At 37.0% G+C, this 18,340-nt stretch overlaps 1 protein-coding gene across 1 annotated transcript in view; it reads left to right on the forward strand.

Annotated features, from left to right (window-relative positions):
- Positions 1-452: 452 nt before the first annotated feature.
- PAWR (pro-apoptotic WT1 regulator) overlaps positions 453-18,340 on the forward strand; it is a 56,383-nt gene continuing 38,495 nt past the window's right edge. Inside the window, exon 1 of the mRNA XM_026864958.1 lies at positions 453-563. Coding sequence (XP_026720759.1) covers positions 453-563 — 111 coding nt within the window. The remainder of the gene's footprint in view (positions 564-18,340) is intronic.

Consider the following 18,340-nt stretch of genomic DNA (forward strand, 5'->3'; position numbering starts at 1 on the left):
ATCAGAAGTGGGTATATTAATACATTTATGCACGCATAAAATATTCCCAGCTACCATTCTGCTTCCCTTTCTGATTCTTCCTATTTTTTTGTGTTCTGTTTATTTAGAAAGATCTGGACATTGTTTGTGTGCTTATATGTTCTAAAGCTTTCAGACTTGTTGCTAAGTGACTCAGAAAGACTGGAAACTGACATCTGAAGCCTGAATTCTCTATATTGTAAACTATCGGTTAAGCTATCAGTTAATTATCTATTCCATTATGATGAATGTAGACATCCCTATAGCTTTTTATAACCTGGTACAGTTTATTAGTTTTGGTTGAGGATTGTTGTTTTGCTTTGAGATCCCACTTGGGTTGATCTGGGGACACCATGATTGTGCTTGTGCACTGATGAACTTGAGGTTAATAAAGTGTGCTGACCTACCCTGGCTCCATCTAAAAGTACTGGGAGATGTGGGTATGCAACTGTGATGCAGTGATGTTCAAGCTGACTCTCAGACCTTTGGATGCCAGTGTTTCTTTCCACTTCCAAGAGTATTTAGTGGACTTGCCACTGCATTGTGTAAGTACAGCTGGTTTTAAATCAACACAGATTTTTGCGTTGATTTGTGTGCCCGAGTTCTGTGTGTCACAGACCTTAGTTTGGAAGCAGCGATATTACAAAGGATAACTTTTGTACTGCTTTGGCAGAATGGAATGGTAAAGATAGAGCCAAAAATGTGTTTCTGTCCCATTAAAATATGCCTGTAAAAACTTCTAAATTTGTTTGGGCTTTTTAGTTTTTTTTTAAAAAAAGTAGTTTTACTGAAGTTGTAGTAGTTAAAAAAAAAAAAGGTTAAACTGAAGGATAAATTCAAGATGTGGCTATCCTTTAATATGTTACAGAACTTTGACAAAAATCACAAATGTCCTGATATTTTAAAAAGCAGATGATAAGGTATGATAACTATAGACATAGTTTAGAAGAGACAGTTTTGTGGATTTTTCTTCTCAGTCAGGACTACAGGTTGCAGTAACTGTTAAGAATTCATGCACATGGTAAATAATAAGCAGCTCACTGAACAGAGGTTAAGAATGGATTATTTATCTGAGTAATGTCATCTTCAGTTTTAGTAGGTTTCATTAACAAGCAAACCAAAAACTACTAAATGTTCACATGCCCAAGCTGATGTTTTTGGCTTCATTACTTACATCATTGATCGCTGTACTTTATTTACCATAGTATATAAATCAAAGAAATAGAAGATTAGATCAGAATACATTTCCTTTGCTGCTAGAACATCAGAACTTTAGTCAATAACCTAACATGAAAAACACTTCTTTTGGTAATGTTTCCTATATGTTTTTCTTTTGTGTCATCCATCAGATTATTTTTATCTTCTTCTGCTCTTTTTTGTCTGTTGAATGCATGATGTATCCAGTGCTCATACTTGCGTATGAGATTGTGTTTTATAGAGCCTTTTGGGTTTCCTCCTAATTTTGAGTCTGAGGTAAGTTTTTTTGAAGACTCTTGGAAATAAACAGGCTGGATTACAGTAAGTGTTAACTGCTTTAAATCTGTAATGACCGAATGGCTAGGTTGTCCCTCAGTTTTCCAAAACACTTCCAGAATAACTGTGACATACAAAAATTGTATTGGAAAAGCAGAGGTGAGCACACGGCAAAGAGAAAGTAGACTGGCAGAACTTGAGTGTGAGAAGTAACATGTATGTATATATATTTTTTTAATTACAGGTTCTGAAATGGAAAGCATGTTACAGGTACTCTTAAAACACAGGTGACCAAAATGTTAGTTTGCATAAATGTATATGAATCCAAGTTAAAATATGAAGATAGCTTGGTTACATTTATATGAGCCAGTATTTAAAATGTACAATTTAAAATGTACCTGTTTATTCTCCCATGAATTTGAGACATTGATCTGGTAGTATTTACATAATTAATAGTTCAGCGTAGTGATCTAAATCTGAAACAAAAGCTAAATAGACATTTTGGTTGGCTTTCTACAGTCATTGGTTCTGCATAACAGGACTCAGGTTGAAGTTCAGTGACTATTTGTCAATATCAAAAGTTACTGATTAGCAAAAAGGAAGTAGAGCCTGTAAAATATTTTTTCCACAGTTCTAAGTGAAATTTTTTCCATTATCATCTGCTTTTATCCAACTTTCAGAACTTGGCTTTTTCTCTTGTGCAGGCATGATTCTTCCACTTGGACACTGTTTATTAGGAAGCTGAACTAATAAATTATTAATCCCCTAAAATACCACAGTATAATGGGGAGGGAGACTATTTTTTTTTACCTTTAGGATTTAAAAGGATGTTTAAAGAAATGCTTGAGAAATAAATGTAAATATTTTTCATTTGTTTCTGAGTGCAGTTTAAGATATTCTGATATTAGTATTAAAATAATAAATTTAAAATATTAACAGTACAATTAACATTATAAAAAAACAGGTAGTTTTTAGTCATCAACACAAAAATAGTCAGAGACTAATAAAATAGAGGAGTTTCTGACAGGGGGATCATGAAATGGATTTGCTAATTAGCCTTGCATTCATAGGGAAGAGTGCCATTTCTCCTCTTTAAATTAAAATCAGTATTAAAATGTCATACTGGGATCTTCTAATTGATCAAAGCTCAAAATACATGTTAGTTATTTGATTTAATTTGGATGATGCTGAAGGAAGGGCTAATTTTGCATCTGGACATGGCTACAGAAATTGCATAGAAATGGTAGCCATCAAGGATGGTTATAACAGATGTTGCCTTATATCTGGAATCTAGCCCTCACCATATTTTTTACCTCTCTTCAGGTGTATGAACTGTTTGTAAGCCAGCATGCTATGAACTTCGTAGATGGCTGGGTGTAAGAAGTGAGCTTAGAGGGAATGGTACTGGCATGGGGAACTGAGAATGCTGAACGGGATGTGCAAGAGTGGACTGGGTGAGGTAGAAAACAGCCTGACCAGACAAAGAAATTTAGATTTCAGTGGTAGGTCACAGATGTGTGAGCCTGGAGAAAGCCATGTGACTGACTGAAATCAGCTCTGCATCTAGACTTGAACCAAAATAAGGGCAGGTGATTTCTTTTGGAGGGTGTTGGCTATGGGTGCAAGGAAGGGCACATTTTCTGTGTGATAGGCAGCCCTTCCAAAGAAGACTTTAAATAGTATGTTCTGTCTGCTCTTTTTTTTTTTTTTTTTTTTTTTTTTTTTTTTACATATAGAGAAAGCTTGTTTGAAAACAAAGTTTTTGCAGATTACTTGGATTGTAGTTATGGCAATCTGTACCTTAAAATACTTTTCTCTGAGAAAATTACAAATATTCTAGTCAGTGTTTTCATGAGCTAGCAGCTGCTGGCAGAGGTCAATTTGAAAAATGCAATTGTAAGTGAAAGTGAAAATTTCTTGAAAACAAAAGAAAATTATTCACCTTATTTTTCACTTTTAGGTACTTTGATTAAAATTTTAGGTATCATGTCTGTAAGAGGATATTCCCTTAGTTGTAGCTGTGGGTTTTATTTAACAAGACCAATCTCAAAATGGCATGTTCAGTCATGCCTAAACTGTATGACAAACAAAATGCCTGAAGCTGATAGAGATAACAACAAATGGGGACTATCTCCTAGGAAAGAGACGCTGGCTCATTAAACAATCATGTTCATCTCTGGTATTCCAACCCTTTCTTTTCTTTTTTTTTCCCCCTCAAAATTCTGACACTGACAGATAACTGGCAGTAGTATGCACTAGTAATTAAGAGGAGAGAGGATGTGAAGCCTGTATGCCTGAACAAGTTCATTTGAGGTAAAAATATGTCATATCAGTACATTTCTTATTGATCATTGAGAGGATTTAATTCGTGGTAAATCTTTCACCCGAAATACAAAACAAGAAACCACTTATTGAGGGGAACAAAGAGTAACCCATTTAAAGTGCAGCTAGCAAGCTTCTAAAGTCCTTATTCTTTTTGTGTGTGTAATGAAAGTAGGAGGGTGGATAAAAACGTAGAGCAATCTTTAAGATTTAGTTTGAAAACTTATTTCTTAAAGGGGAAAGAAAAGGACAGAGGGAACTGTATTTGAGTCTTTGCTTGGCTTCATTTAGAGCAAGCAGATTTTTTTTTCTTTCCCAGAAGTAGCTTGCTTTTTTATTTCTGATTTGTCTCCTATCCTGCTTCTCCATTTGTCTTACTAATTTGTTTCTGACTAATTTTTTTTAATAGCCTGTTAGACCAGGTTTACTTCTGTAATCAATGTATGATTTATTGTTGTTCATTCTCTTCCATAGTATCCAATTTAATTAGATGAGACTGTTTTCATTAGTATGGTAGCCATTTAATTCTTATTCACCATGATTCTTGGGTGTATACTTCTGGGGATTTATTTATTGCTTTAGATCTTAATTCTTAGTATGAGTTTCTAATGTTTATGCAAAACTATGCTTGTAGGGGAATTTTTATTAAATTACCTTTTGAAGTTTTAATAGGTTGGTTATTTTAAAGACTGTGCTGGGAACTTTAAAATAAAACATCCTTTCAGACTGTGAATGTATACTGCATGCCTTGGACTTTTTTTTTTGTCTCCAGGTATGTCTGAGGTAGAGCAAAGGTCAAATGTTAACCATCTCCTCAAATTACGTTTCAGATTAAGAAGACATGAATGTCAGGAATTTGCAGGATTGAGTTTAGTGAGGCCAGTAATGTCAAAGTATTAGTTGAAAATGTAAGAATGGGGAGAAGGGAATGTAACAAGAGGGAGGGGGGGATATTTTGGAGATATTTAAATAGGTTTCACCCAGACCAGACAATGTGTTACAAGGGATCACAGAACTGGTAGTGCTGGGATGAAAAGTGTGTGGGGATTTTGCTTTTAAATTAAAAATCAGTTTATTAATTGTGAAATGGTTTGATTTTGAACAAAATGAATATTTGCTGTTGTTTGGGATTTTTGTTGCTCTTGTTTTTGCTCAAATGTTTTAACACCTTTGAAAGTCTGCAGTATAAATAGGTGGAAGTGTGATCATGGATGTTTGGGGGTTTTTTAATTGGGAAGCTTTTCAAGAATGTGCTTGTTTTATGCATAAATGCATTTGCTGCTTATAATTTTAATGAGTTTATAGATGAGTGCTTTTTACTTTCAATACCAATCCTCTTCAAAAGATGGAACCGTCCTTGAAAGGTGGATTTATTTCTAAGAGCTTTATAAAAAGCCAGTTATCTCCAGAAGGCTCTTTTTATTGTTCAGAACTGTCTTCTAAATATTTCACCTATTGGTCAGAATGTTTTATACACAGCAGTTGGATTGAATCTCTTGATTTTTTAGGGAATACTGGACTTGAAGGTATCACTGTGGTTGAGTCAGTTCTTGAAATATGGCTAGATGTCTACTGCTGCCATCAGCTGATCCAACACGAATTTGTCAAGAATTCAGTCCACAGAGTCATGTTACATTTAAACTTGCTTCTCTGTTGGAGTGACTTATGCAACAGCACCAAAACCTGGACAAAAGGTAACAAGAAAGAACAATTCCTACTCAACTGTGTGTATTTGGAAGGAGAACTACAAAGCAAAATGCAGACTTATAAGGTTTTTTTAAAAATTATTTTTAAAGCTTTAGTTCATGCTACAAGTCACTTAAATGTGCCTGTAATGAGGCAGAAGGACGTTGTTGGCTTCTTACCCATTTCAGACATTTGGCAGCTGCTTCTTTATTCCCCATAAAAAGTCCCTTGATAGTAAGTAGTGAGGGAGAAAGGTGTTTGTGAAGCTTACACACTGGAAATCACTGTGCTGTACCTACTGGTAGAGTACTGTAGCAGACATGGGCACATCACTTCCAGATGTTAATGCCTGCTAGGAAGGTTAAGTGCAGTTTATTTTTGTGAATTGAATAAAAATAAAACACACTGAGCTGTGTGCTTTTTTACTTGACCTTAATTTGAAGTAAACCTTAATTTCCAAGACAGTCTTTACCAATTTTATTTTATGCTACTGTGATTTGGCCAAAGATTTTAATTATTTTTGTCTTTGGTTCCTAATTTTGGTAAAATATTTACTGTCAGTTCATTTCTGGCATAGGTTTGCCTTTGTCAGTACATCCACTGCTTACTGTAGTTATTGCCTGCGGCTTTGTTTTAATCAAACAGTCCTTTCCTAAGTGGGACAGTTAGGAAAATCATCTTGAGAAGTTCCTTTATAATGAAAATACAGTTGACCTAATGGGCCTTGTTGTACACCAAATCATCATGAAAAGTAAGTTAGTTTAATGGTGGGTGGTAGGTATCATACGGACTTAAGTAAACAGTATGATTTTTAGACAAATCCAAATCTAGTTTATGAAATTTTGTAGAATTCATATTTGTATTATCTTTTTCTGTATTGCCTTTCCTCAGAAGTCCTGCTCAGGAACCTAGGAAAGCAGCCTTTCAAAATCAGGGAGAAAAATGGGTGTGAAATCACTGTTACTGTAGGCTGTTCAATTATGGAGCTAAGTCTTATTCGTATGTATTAGAAAGACAGTTGGACTCATACATCCAGTATACCTTTTCAAATGGCCTTCACTGAATTTACTTCCGTTCCGTACAAAATTAATAGTTCAAGGCCACATCCATGTGTTCCTTGGCTTCTCACTAAGATCATGCATCTGTACTCAAGGAAAAGGATCTGTAGAGTATCTGTGTGAAAAGCATGCATATTGTCTCATCTTTAGAAGATGAGCATGGTTGCCAGGTATATGGGTTGATAACTTCTTTCTTTATTGGGAAAGTAGTGGTGAAAGTAACCTTTTGTGGTTGATTTTTCCTCTACACCCATGAGTCCCAGTTCTTCTTTTCCTTAAATCTGAGAAAGTTGCTGCTCCTGGTAGCTCTTACAAATTCCATAATGGAAAGCTAAGAAAAGAAGAGAGCCAGTTAATATGCAACAGAAGGAAATGTAAGTGAATACATCACCAGGAAACAGCAGAAGACAGTTCATGCAAAGGAGCGAGATTTCTGAGTTTGTCAACTTTGATCTGATTTCAGTCAACAATTGGATCACAAATCCATTGGAACCTGACCTCCATTGGATTTGGTGCAATCAGAACTCCTTGCTTAATATGCAGTCTTTGTCATGTGGTGTGTGCTATGAGTTGTGGTTTCACTGCACAGATATGTGCATGCAGCCACTAGATTAAGAGTTGGAACAGTAAAGCAGTAAAGAAACCTTTGGATAGGGCAGCTCACTTTTTGGAGGTGGGTGACTTATTAAGCCAGTGTAACAGTAAAGAAGTATACCTCTATACAGATAAAGTGAGAGCATTTTAAACAATCCTTCTTTTTCCATTCTCCTTATGAATAGTAGCGTATTGATTGGCTGTTTCAAAAGCATAAACTTTGGCTTTTAAAAACTTTTCCTTTGCATATTTTAGAACAACTCTTCTACATGTTCTTCTTAAAAAATGCATCTGATTACTTGCTTGCTTGAATTATTTTTTTTCAAATTGTTTGCTTCTGCATGTTTTTTTGGATACATCTTTGGATTTGTGCATAAATCATCCTTTGCACAGAGTTTTGCACAGAGCTTTTTGCCTGAATCATCTTAGGAAGAAAAAGTATTAATCTCGGCTATTGCCCAAATGTAAGAAGAACAAAAGCCAAGTTGGACCGTGAGATTTCCAGTTTTGGGGATAGTGGGAGACAGGACATGAAAAGGAAAACGAACAACCCCACTTTCTCTCTAAATGCATAGATATGTTGGTTGATGGGGCCTTTGAAAGTATCAGAACAGTACTTTCAGCAGCTGTGGGTCCTGTCAGCCATGGCTTTGTCTTGCTGAGGCTTGCAAACCTCTAAGGATGGAGGTTCCACTTTCTCTCTGAGTAGCCTGACCAGTGCTGTACTGCCCTCTCACTGAAATGTTCCTGGTGTCCAGCTGGTGCATTTTGTACCCTTGGGTATATCATCTGCTGCTTCTGAGAGGAGCATGGCTCCATCATCTTTGTAACTAACCTTCAGATAATTCTGGGTTTCTATTAAATTGCTTCTTAAATTCCTCTTCAGCAGACTAAACAAGCCCTTCTTCACGTACTCTTGCTCTATAGATGCTCTATAAATCCTTTTAGTTTTGTTTTCTCCTGTTTACTTGGTTCCCTCATTTCAAAAATTGCTCCAATTTTGTACTTTAATCATGTTTTAATATAAGTAAGGCCTTATTACTTTTGTCTGTTCTCCTTGCCCTTGTTGTTGGTGAGCAAAAGCATATCTGAGAGAAGTTTTTGTTGGTTCTCCTTGCTGGAGTTACCAGTCATCAGAAGCATATTGGAGTGTGTGGGGTTTTTGGTGTGGTTTTTTTGTTGTTTTTTTTTTTTTTTTTAGAGGAAAAGAAACAAAATTACACTCAGAAACAGGTAATTCTTTCTCGGAAGCTGGATAGAGATTACAGTTTTCTCAGATCCTCTTCTTTCCAGATGTTTCAGGGGCCCAGGGAGCTTAATTAATTCAACTGTTCTTTCAGTAATGGAATCAAGATGGATCCAGGAAGGATATGTCCAGTACAGTAATTCTAAGTAGGAAATATTTTTTTTAGGTTGTTCCTCATTCTTTAAGCTGAAGCATTTTAATTGCTAACAGAACCAAAAGTATTTCTAGTAACAAAAATAGTCAGTGTTTATTTGGATAGATATGTATTCACATATTTCTAGTATTTTAAAGAATTCTGTTGTTGCTTGCAGCAGCCATCTAGGAGACTCATAATCTTGGTGAATTATGGAATGCACATATAAATATATCTGCTGTCCAGTTATAGTTGAGGTTTAAATTTGAATACGAAAACAGCATTAAATGTTTATTCTGAACAGTAGAAAAATACCATAACTTTTTCATATCCATCCCAGTATCTTAATCATTCTGATAGTGCTTGTTTTGAGAAAAGATACTTACCGCCTTTGTGCTGATAAAAAATACTTAAGTATTTTAAGAATAATATTTGTTCTTTCATAAAAGTTTTAAGAAATGTTTAGAGATAGAATGGACTCCATAGTGTTTGGTTGTTTTTTTTTACAGGATGGTTTTGGAAGTTGAATGATGCTACTGTTTATGAAGCATCACCTAACTTGGTGTTTCCAAGAATGGTATTTTATTTACTTGGTTTCCTCTCAGAAAGCCAAATTTTAAATTCTGTGTCTAAAAAAAAAAAAAAAAAAATTTTTTTTGGCTTCTCTTAATGGACAATAGGAATCCTTAAATACATACTTTCTGGTGGAAAAGTTCTTTTTTGTTCCTGTGTTGAAAATAAAGTCCATCCTTTGATTTTGATTTGACTCTTTAGTCATGCTGATATTAAACTTATACTTGGGCAATACAAACATGAAATCTGTATGTGCTTTGTATGAGAATGGTGTGGAATGGCTTGTTTGTGAATAAAGTGCTTGATCTAGTTGAAAAGCCCCAAAACAATATGGGGAAAATTCAAAGTAATCCTCATGCTTGTCAATGTTCTATTTTTATTTTTCCATTAAACCATGTGCTAGGGAACAAGAGCTGGCTATTGAGATGCTAAAAGTCTATTTCTTTGACAGTTTGAGGGAGTTTCTTGAGGGACTCTGTCTTTGAGTAGTGAATAAATGTGACGTTCATAATGTAAAATTTGCAGGTGCGATAAGGCCCAGTAGTATTCAATAATAACAATAGAGTAGTCATAAAATCCTATTTGATTTTATGGTCTTTGCAAATAAGGCTAAATAAGATGTTCTCTCCCCCAACTCTTTTTCTTTTTGACTTGTGTGTAAAAAAAGTTGTTTGATTTTTAGTTTTCAACTATTCTATTAAACCAAAGGTTGTGTGAGAATCCCCAGGAATCAGCTATTTCCCAAGAATGTGACTCCTGAAAGACAGTCTGTTCTAACATATTGCTTCTGCAGCCATGATGTGCTGCATGTCAGAGTAAATTAGAGCACAGCTTATTCATTCTCCTGCTACATCACAGGAGTTGGATTTTGAATACCCATTACTCTTTATTCTTCAGACTTCATTAATAGTTTCAGACCACGAGTAAAGTTCTAGGTCACTGGCCCTTTCCCCGGTAGTGTTAATGGAGCCGTTTTTAAGTCTACAGGAATGTGAAGAATGAAGTTTTACTTCCTTTTTTGGGAACTCCTAATTTTTGCCAGTTGTATGATTACTTCAAGCTTCTGCATTGCTTTAAGCAGTAAAAGAGTATCACTAATTTATTTACTATGAATAATTAGAATTTACAACACAAAGAAATTACATTTAAGCCTTTCAGGAAACTAATTACAATGTATATGAAGATTCCCTAGAAGATAGGAACTGAATGCTGAGACATTTGATTTAATGAGACTGTTTTAAGTTTCTTTTTTATGTTAAGGCCTGTTTTTATTCTGATGCCCTACTGATAGGCTGAGGGGAAAAATCAGATTGGAGTGAAGAAATAAGAAATTGTTTTAAGACAAGCCCGTCTCAAATCATGTTACAAAAAAAATCAGAAATTGCATTTGAAATCGAGACGTACAATTCCAACCCTTACTGTAAAATTATCTTTTCAAATGGCAGTTTAAAACTAGTAGCTTCAAATACAGAATTTTACAAAGTTAGATTCCCTGATAGTTTTGAGAAGTACAAATAGATTTATTTTGGTTTAGAAACAGTATTGCAGTTAAGTATTTTTCACTTATTAAAAAAACCCTCACATTATCTTATTAAAATGGACTTTGCATGTTGATTTTCCTCTTCAAGGAAAAAGATTGGGAGGAATGAGAATGCTCTCTTTTCTTGTGAGTGTGTGACTGTATCCAAGTTACTATCCGTAACCCAGGTTTTGTTCTGCAGCAAACTAATTTAAATCCTCCTAGGAATGCACAGTATCCTTGCCAAAGGGTTTCACGGTGCAGTTGAAAGCTGTGTTTCAAAATAGGCATTCTTTACAACTGCTTCAATTAAAATTTTGTCTTTAAGAATTTACTATAATAGTGCATGTGCTTTGTGGCAAATTAGAGGTAAATGTTTAGTTTGCGCAGCTGAATAACTGAAAGCTCAGCATGGTTAGCTTTGCCACTAGTGCAGCTCAGTGGAGGGTGGCATTTGAAGAAAACCAGAAATTAAAGCACTGTAGGAGTGTAATAAAACTGTTGCATTGATTAAAAAACTCAAAAATTATGATTGTTTCTTTTTTGAAAGATTATAGATAAGTAATATATCAAAGCCAGTGTAGTCAGATAAATTCCTAGTGTTTCCAACACTGGATTCAATAGATGGTTCAAACAGTGGCTTTCAGATCTTTCCTCAGGAAGTGCACAGCAGCATCTGTTACTAAGAACTGACCGCTACAGATGGGCTGGACCTGTCCTACTTCCAGTAGAAGCTGCATTCATCTGCCAGAGAGAACAAGGGCCCGACTGCTTTAAACTTAAGGTTATGGTCACCATCAGCTATGACACGCACACCCTTCCTCCCCCAACAGCCCGAATAGCCCCATGAGACAACTGCTGCACAAGTTCCAACACATCAAATATAGTCAACAGCAGCCCTCACCCTGCCCCCAAACACATCCCCACCCCCTATAAATAAAACAGAGAAACCCCACTAATAGCCGACGGAGCAAAAACCACACCTTCACTATCTACAGAATTCACCTCAAAGCCCCAACACTCAACCCACCCCCCAATAAGCACAAAACCCAAGTCCACACCATACCCCAAAACATGCCAGTCCCCCCAAGGCTCTGGAAGAGGATCCACTGCCAAAGCTACAGAATACACAAAACCCACCAACATTCCTCCCAGATACACTATAAACAGCACCAGGGATACAAAAGAAACCCCATAATATGGTGAAGGGTTAGATGCTACTGCCAGGCCCCCCCAAACAAACCCAACCCCCAGAAAAAGTACAAAATATGTAATGTTAGTTCCTACTTGGCCTCTATCCAAGGTCTGCGGCCTGAAAAGCAGCCATTAACTATAGAAACCCCTAACAAAGGCAATCCCTCTGCCTTCCCCCCCACCCCCGAGGGCGATGGTTTTTGTGCCTCTTGCTTGCCTTTCTCAATGTAGAGCTACTGATAGTGGGTGTGCTGTAGCTATTACTATGCAAAATAAGGGGTTTGTTTCAAACAGTTGGTTTGGATACTTTAAATCTTTTCAGTTCAGAGGTCTAGTAGCAGCTGTGGCCAAGTGCTACATTTCATTTGGAGGATCCCATCTCGCTTAAATGTGCCATTTTTTTTCCTCAAACAATTGTTTGGTCAGTCTAAGTCATGTTTTGTCTGTCTGGTTACATTGGTATTATGCTACATTGATGAGTGCTTGTCTGTAGGAGTACATGTTCAAAAAATATGTCTGTTTTCCACCTGATGGAAACAGGAGTAAGTATTCATGTCAAAAGAGGATTTTCCAGGGAATTAGTTCACCTTCAGTAAGGATAAACATTTGCAGATGAGCATGTCCAGATAATTTGCACGCAAAGCAGTTGACCAGAGTAGTCTCTGATCCAGTAATACTGATTTCTAAGAAACTTTGGAATACTGGAGAGGTTTTCAGAGAATTTGAGTATAAAATTACGATTATAATTTAAAAAAAAAAATATCCAGGAGCATAAATCTAGATCAGCAGATGCTAGCTGGATAGATGTCAGTTCTAGGTAAATTAGTGGGAGATCTATTTTATGTAATTCTCTTGACTAAGGGACAGGTGGTGTAATATAGCAGATCTTTTTTTCCTAGGATTTTTAACTGGATCTTTGAGGCCTTCATCACAGAAGTCTATTGTAGTCTTATTGTGAATAGCTTGTGTTAATAGGAAAGCAGAGATTATAAGGTAGTAATTTTGACTAAATAGTGAGGGAAAATGGATATGTATCACAGCTTCTTCAGTAGATACAATAGACTAGTAGCAGTTGAAGTTAATACTGTGGTGCAGACAGTTGGAGAAGGTCAGGAGGGGAAAAATGTCATTTAAAAACTGATACTCTGTGCTTTTTTAAAAAAATGAAAAAGTATGTATATCAAAATGATGAAAGAGCAGTTCTCATTCAGGGAAACACTATCCCAGTGTCCTTTCTTGGCAGGGATGGGTGGGAATGTGTTTGAGAGCAAAGCAGGTGTAAAACAGACTTTTTTTTTTTTTTTTAATTTTTTTTTTTTTTATAGTGGTACCTTCCTAGATTAGACCAATATTCTGTTTAGGGAGTTCTTGGTGCGTGTGCTCGTGTCTTCTGATGAAGAGCCAGAGAAGTGCAATACCATACATATTGGAGGTGCGACAGGATTTCCCTGCTGCTCATGCTTGCTTCTTCCAGTTTGCTGTGCAGCTGCAGTTGGTTTATGTGGGGTGTATGCATGAAGGTTGGTGGGAGAAATATGTTCTTGGTGTGTTTTTTTATCCTTATTTGTTATATGCATAGCCACTGCAGCTTTTCCTGCAAAAGGTTTACTATTACAAAATCCTGAAAAATAAGGCTGCCGGGCTGCTGTCATCTTGTCCCAACAAGATCCTTGTACTTGTGTTATCCCTGACACTTATCTGACATTGGTGTGTTCTTTAAGACCTCAGTGATGAAGATTGCTTTTCTAGGCAGACTGCTCTATGCCCATTTTTTGTATGTGTGGCTTTTTGTTTGTTGGGGTTTTTTTGTATAATGTATTTGTTGGTTTTGCAACAAAATCTTATTAGGTTCAATGAGATACATAAGTTAATGAGTCTGCATCCTATTTGTAAGGTGGTTTTCTGCTGTCATTGACCCAATAAATTATTTATAATGTTAACTGGACTTTTGGAAGAAATCCATTTTTACAGCATTTCGTATCAGTGGTGAATGGCTGAAAGCCTTTGTGGGTGTTTGATATGATAATGCAATGACAATACTTATGCCTTCCTTCCTTCTCCACACATTTTAAAAACGGTCTTAAAACACAAACCATAAATTTCAAAGCAGCTACAGAAGAGAGTCAGAGCCTTTTATTATCCCATCTCCAGTTGATACTCCATTATATATAAATAAAGATAGCCAAATGTTAACCTGTTTCACATTTTTAGATTCACAGCCACAAAGGATTCTAATCCAGACTTGCATTTCAGGCATAAACTGCAACAGCTTAATTAACAGTACTTTCTTCTTATGTTACTACAAATCCTTGTCAGAAGTACAGTAAAAAAACCCATGGAGATGTGAATGGAGCTCTAATTGTTTTAAGAAAAAGGAGTTCCATTTAAAAAAATGCAGAAAACTTTATTTAATGCAGTAGTAAGAGAATACCATAACCCTAGTACATAGGGCAATAGCTGTGTTATGATCTTTGTGGTCTTGATTTCAATGGATATTTCTTCCTGAAATTACTTGCATATGTCAGCAGGACAAATTACTAATGTGAGGAATGCTGTGTATACAAGGCATACATATTTTAATGAAATTTTTGCATATCTGTGCCAAGAGAGGGAGTAATTCTATACAAATTTCACAAGGAGTTAGGTTAAGGTCTAGTGGTTCCTGTCCTTGTGCTCTCTCTTTTGTGTGTATGGACACCTGTTTTTATAATAGGGGAAGTAGAAGTTCTGAAAATAATCATTTTTGGGTTTAGTGAATTCATTTACAGTGGGATCAGTTCCTGTACAGGTAAACATTGTGCTAGGACATAAAAATGGGCAATGCAGGCTCCAGGATGAGCAGGAGATGAGTCTGGGCTGTTCAAGTAGTCTGTAGGTATTTCTGAATTCACGCTCTTTGTGGTGAAAAAGCCTGGTTAAGTAGTCCAGCTTGTCTTGTCTCTGCATCCTGCTCATTTACACTTAAATTGCCGTTTTCTTTCAGTTACAGTGACCCAACTGCATGTGGAACCAAGCTGTAAGAAGTAGCACGGTAATCCACTGTCCTTGACTGCTGATGTTTTTGTTTTTTTACCTTAGGAATCATAACACGGCTATGCTGTTACGTGGTACGGGTGCTGAAACTTCCAGTTGTTGGATGGATGAGCTTTGGAGCTCTGTAGTAGTCCTCTTTTACTTAGAGTAATAGCAGCTCTGCAGTTTACAAGGGGAAAACTGTAGCCTATGCAACCCGTGGGTTAAAGAAGTCTCCTTGGCCATGTGTCAGAGCTCAAATCTGAAGTTTGTTTCCTTTAAAAATAGATGCTGTTAACTATTATCAGGGACACTGTTGACTATTTGGGGATATAAATAATATTCCACATTAGTGTGTGCTTTTAGATGAATGTTTCGGTATTTCTCTGGTTTGAATTGCTGAGGTTTTAATTTTGTGAGGATTTAATATCTATGTCCAGGCTACTTTGGATCCGTGCTTTGGCCTGATTTGCCTGTGCTGACCCTGGCACTTATTTAATCCTGTAATTTGCTAGACCAAGGTGTACAAAAGACTGTTCACTTTTTATAGAGGTAGCTTTCTGTTCGTAAATTATCTTTATGTGGCTTGCCAGTGTCAGGGAAAGGATCCAGAGGGCTGGTAGATGCCCATGGGCAGGAGCAGGAAAGAGGAAGAGTTGGGAGTATGGCTAAATGGACACAGGCTAATTTAAGCTGTTGTGGAGCCTCAGCCCTTGTCCGTTATGTTGTTAAATTTGCTAGGAATCCTGGGGGAGGGAGAGGTCTTGTTTTCTTGGCTGGAAAAAGCAATTGCAGGGGGCCATGTGAAAATAAAAAATAGGAAGTAAAAATAAAATGAAAGCAATTCAGAGTTATTTCAGTGTCCAAATAAAGTTTGGCTCAACTTTTAGGGTGAAGGTTCAGTTCTGATTCTATCTGGAGTAGTTTCCTTTCTTTAAATTGTCTAGTGCCCTCGCAGTTAGTTATAAATATGCAGAGAGACTTCTTGTTTCCACATTTACCACACGTTTTAATAGTGTTTGAGGCACTTTTGGATTCATAACTCCTCCAAATCTACAAACAATAATCATGTGGCAGGGGAAGGGTTTTAAACATTTTTGAACAAAATGGGTTTTTTTTATTTATATATATATATATATATATATATATATATATATATATATATAAAAATAAAGCCTTCTGCTAATTTTTGTATCTTTTAGTGCAGGTGTTAAAAGGTTAATAGCTGGCTTATCCCTTCTATTGTATCGAGATTTTTTTTTTCCTAACCTAAAGCAAAGTTAATTTCCATTTAAGGAAGAACTTTTGCAGGAGCCAGTGGTATTTACTAACTGCGCCTGTGAAAACATTCCTTTTCACCCTCAGATGCTCACTCAGCCTTCTGTTTTCCAAGTGACATTATTACGGGCTTTAGCTTGTAGTCTGAGAAATTAAAAGCACGTTTCAATAACGTGAACAGCAGAATCCTCAGTCCTGACAACTCCTTGGATACTTCCTCACTTGTGTTCCCCTGGCTTGGACTGGCGTGCAAGCGTACTGATAGCTGGGGGATGATTGATTTTGTTGTTGGGTTTTTTTGTTTGTCCCCCCTCCCGTTTAAAACACAAAGACCTCTACTGGAGCATCGTTTTACCTTTGAAAGATTTTTTTTTTTTGTCATTAAGATTATTAAACCTATTTTTTTGTTCTTGATTTAAAGTATCGTTTGGCTGCTATAGGTTGTTTCACGAGATGACCTGAGCTCTGAATCCCATCTCCAGTGTTGTCAGCTCATGCTGATTTCTCTCCTTGTCCTCTTTGGTCAGAGTGAAAGACTGTCGGGTTGGACACACGAATGGCTCAGGGCTGCTCCATGGTAACGGTGTGAATGCTCCTACCCTGTGGTACCTACAGGATATGTAAAATTGTTTACTTTTCTCCCACTGGGGGATGGTAAAGCTTGAATTACCTTGTGTTTACCACAGTTCGCTCTACAGAAGACAATGCATGTGAACAGTTACCATGGAGAAGATGATGCATGTTAATTTGTGTATCAGTGTTAACCTTAACCTCCTGCTCTCTTTACACTCAGTAGAAAATGGGGGGAGGGGTGTCATAGCCCTTTTATTCTGTGCCTCGGCAAGGGAAATCCTTGCCAGTGCCTTGGGTCTGGAGCACAGAGCAGATCCTCTGAGGGTGTAACAGTTTCCTGAGCATCTTTAATGGATAGATTTCTGAGTACTTCAGAAAAGAGGGCTTTACCCTTTATTCCTGTTTTACAGTTGAGAAATGCAAGTTGTAGTTGATGTTATGAATCAACAAATACATTAAGCTGAAATCTTAATAATTTGCTTGAGCTGTCTGCCCTGAAAAGGTAGATTTACTGACATGCAGAGAACTTCCTGGTTGCTGAAGACTAGCCAAGACTTATGCTGTATTGTATGCAGGTAACTGTATAGCTAAAGAGGCCCCCAAACGGTATCAGTCACTCAAAAAATGCACTTAATAGAAAATTGCCTTTTTTGTACAAACTTTTTCTACATTTGCACATACAAGCTTTTATTTATCCATCATTTTCCCAGCTTTATTTATTCCTGCTTTATTCTGGTTTGATTTTACTGTAGAAATACCACCGCTCTCTTACACTGAGTTATGATAGTGTAAGGTTCCAGTGAGTGCAGTACCACAACCGTATGACGTGACTCATTCCTCCCATTATGATCCAATACTATACTTGCTTGCACCGAGATTGATTTGTTTCTGTCTGTGCATGTTCTTCTCTGTTCTGAGGCCACCATATTCAAATGCTACTTTTGTACTAAGGTACTTGAACCTGCTGGTACTGTTTTGTAAGCTTAAAGCGTGCACATGAAATGGCCTTGCGTGGTGAGGTCTTGTCTATCTGCATGCCCCAGTCCTGAAGTCCTAGTTTTCCTTATCTTCTGGGAGCAGAATATGTCTAGCTCTTGGATCTGGTAATCAAAATATGAAGATTTTCGGTGAGTGCTGCAGGGGAAATTAGGCAGATCACTCTGACAGTGACAGAAGGATCACAAAAACCTATAGTGTAGTTTTGCTTCCCAGACCGATTGAAACAGATATGTCCTTTGCTTGTTTGCTTGCTTATTTTTGCTGCAGTAATCTCGGTTTACTTGAGTAGCTCCCTCTCACCAGGCATCAGCTACATGTTCTTTCTGTGATCCTTTCCCACAGCTCTTTGTCTCCCACACTTTCTCCCTCTCAATCCTAAGTCAATACTGTAGTTCCCTGAGTTTGAATGGGAAGAGTCAACACCTGCTGAGCTGGTTCAAGGTTGTATACAGTGCTCACTGCTCAGGTGGAAGGGTAACTGCCTGCTTTGTCTAGCCGTTGAATTACTGTGGCAGCTAACCTGCATATTTCACTTTTAGCAAACTTGAACCCCCTCACCCACTTGTGCAAGTTTCATATCTTAAAGATATTAATCTATTATTTAATATTATTTATGACTGAAACACACCACCACCACTCCCTCTTCCCCCCCCCCCCCCCCC

Source organism: Athene cunicularia (assembly GCF_003259725.1).
Source record: "Athene cunicularia isolate RWA chromosome 1 unlocalized genomic scaffold, athCun1 chr1_part2, whole genome shotgun sequence".
NCBI lineage: Eukaryota > Metazoa > Chordata > Aves > Strigiformes > Strigidae > Athene > Athene cunicularia.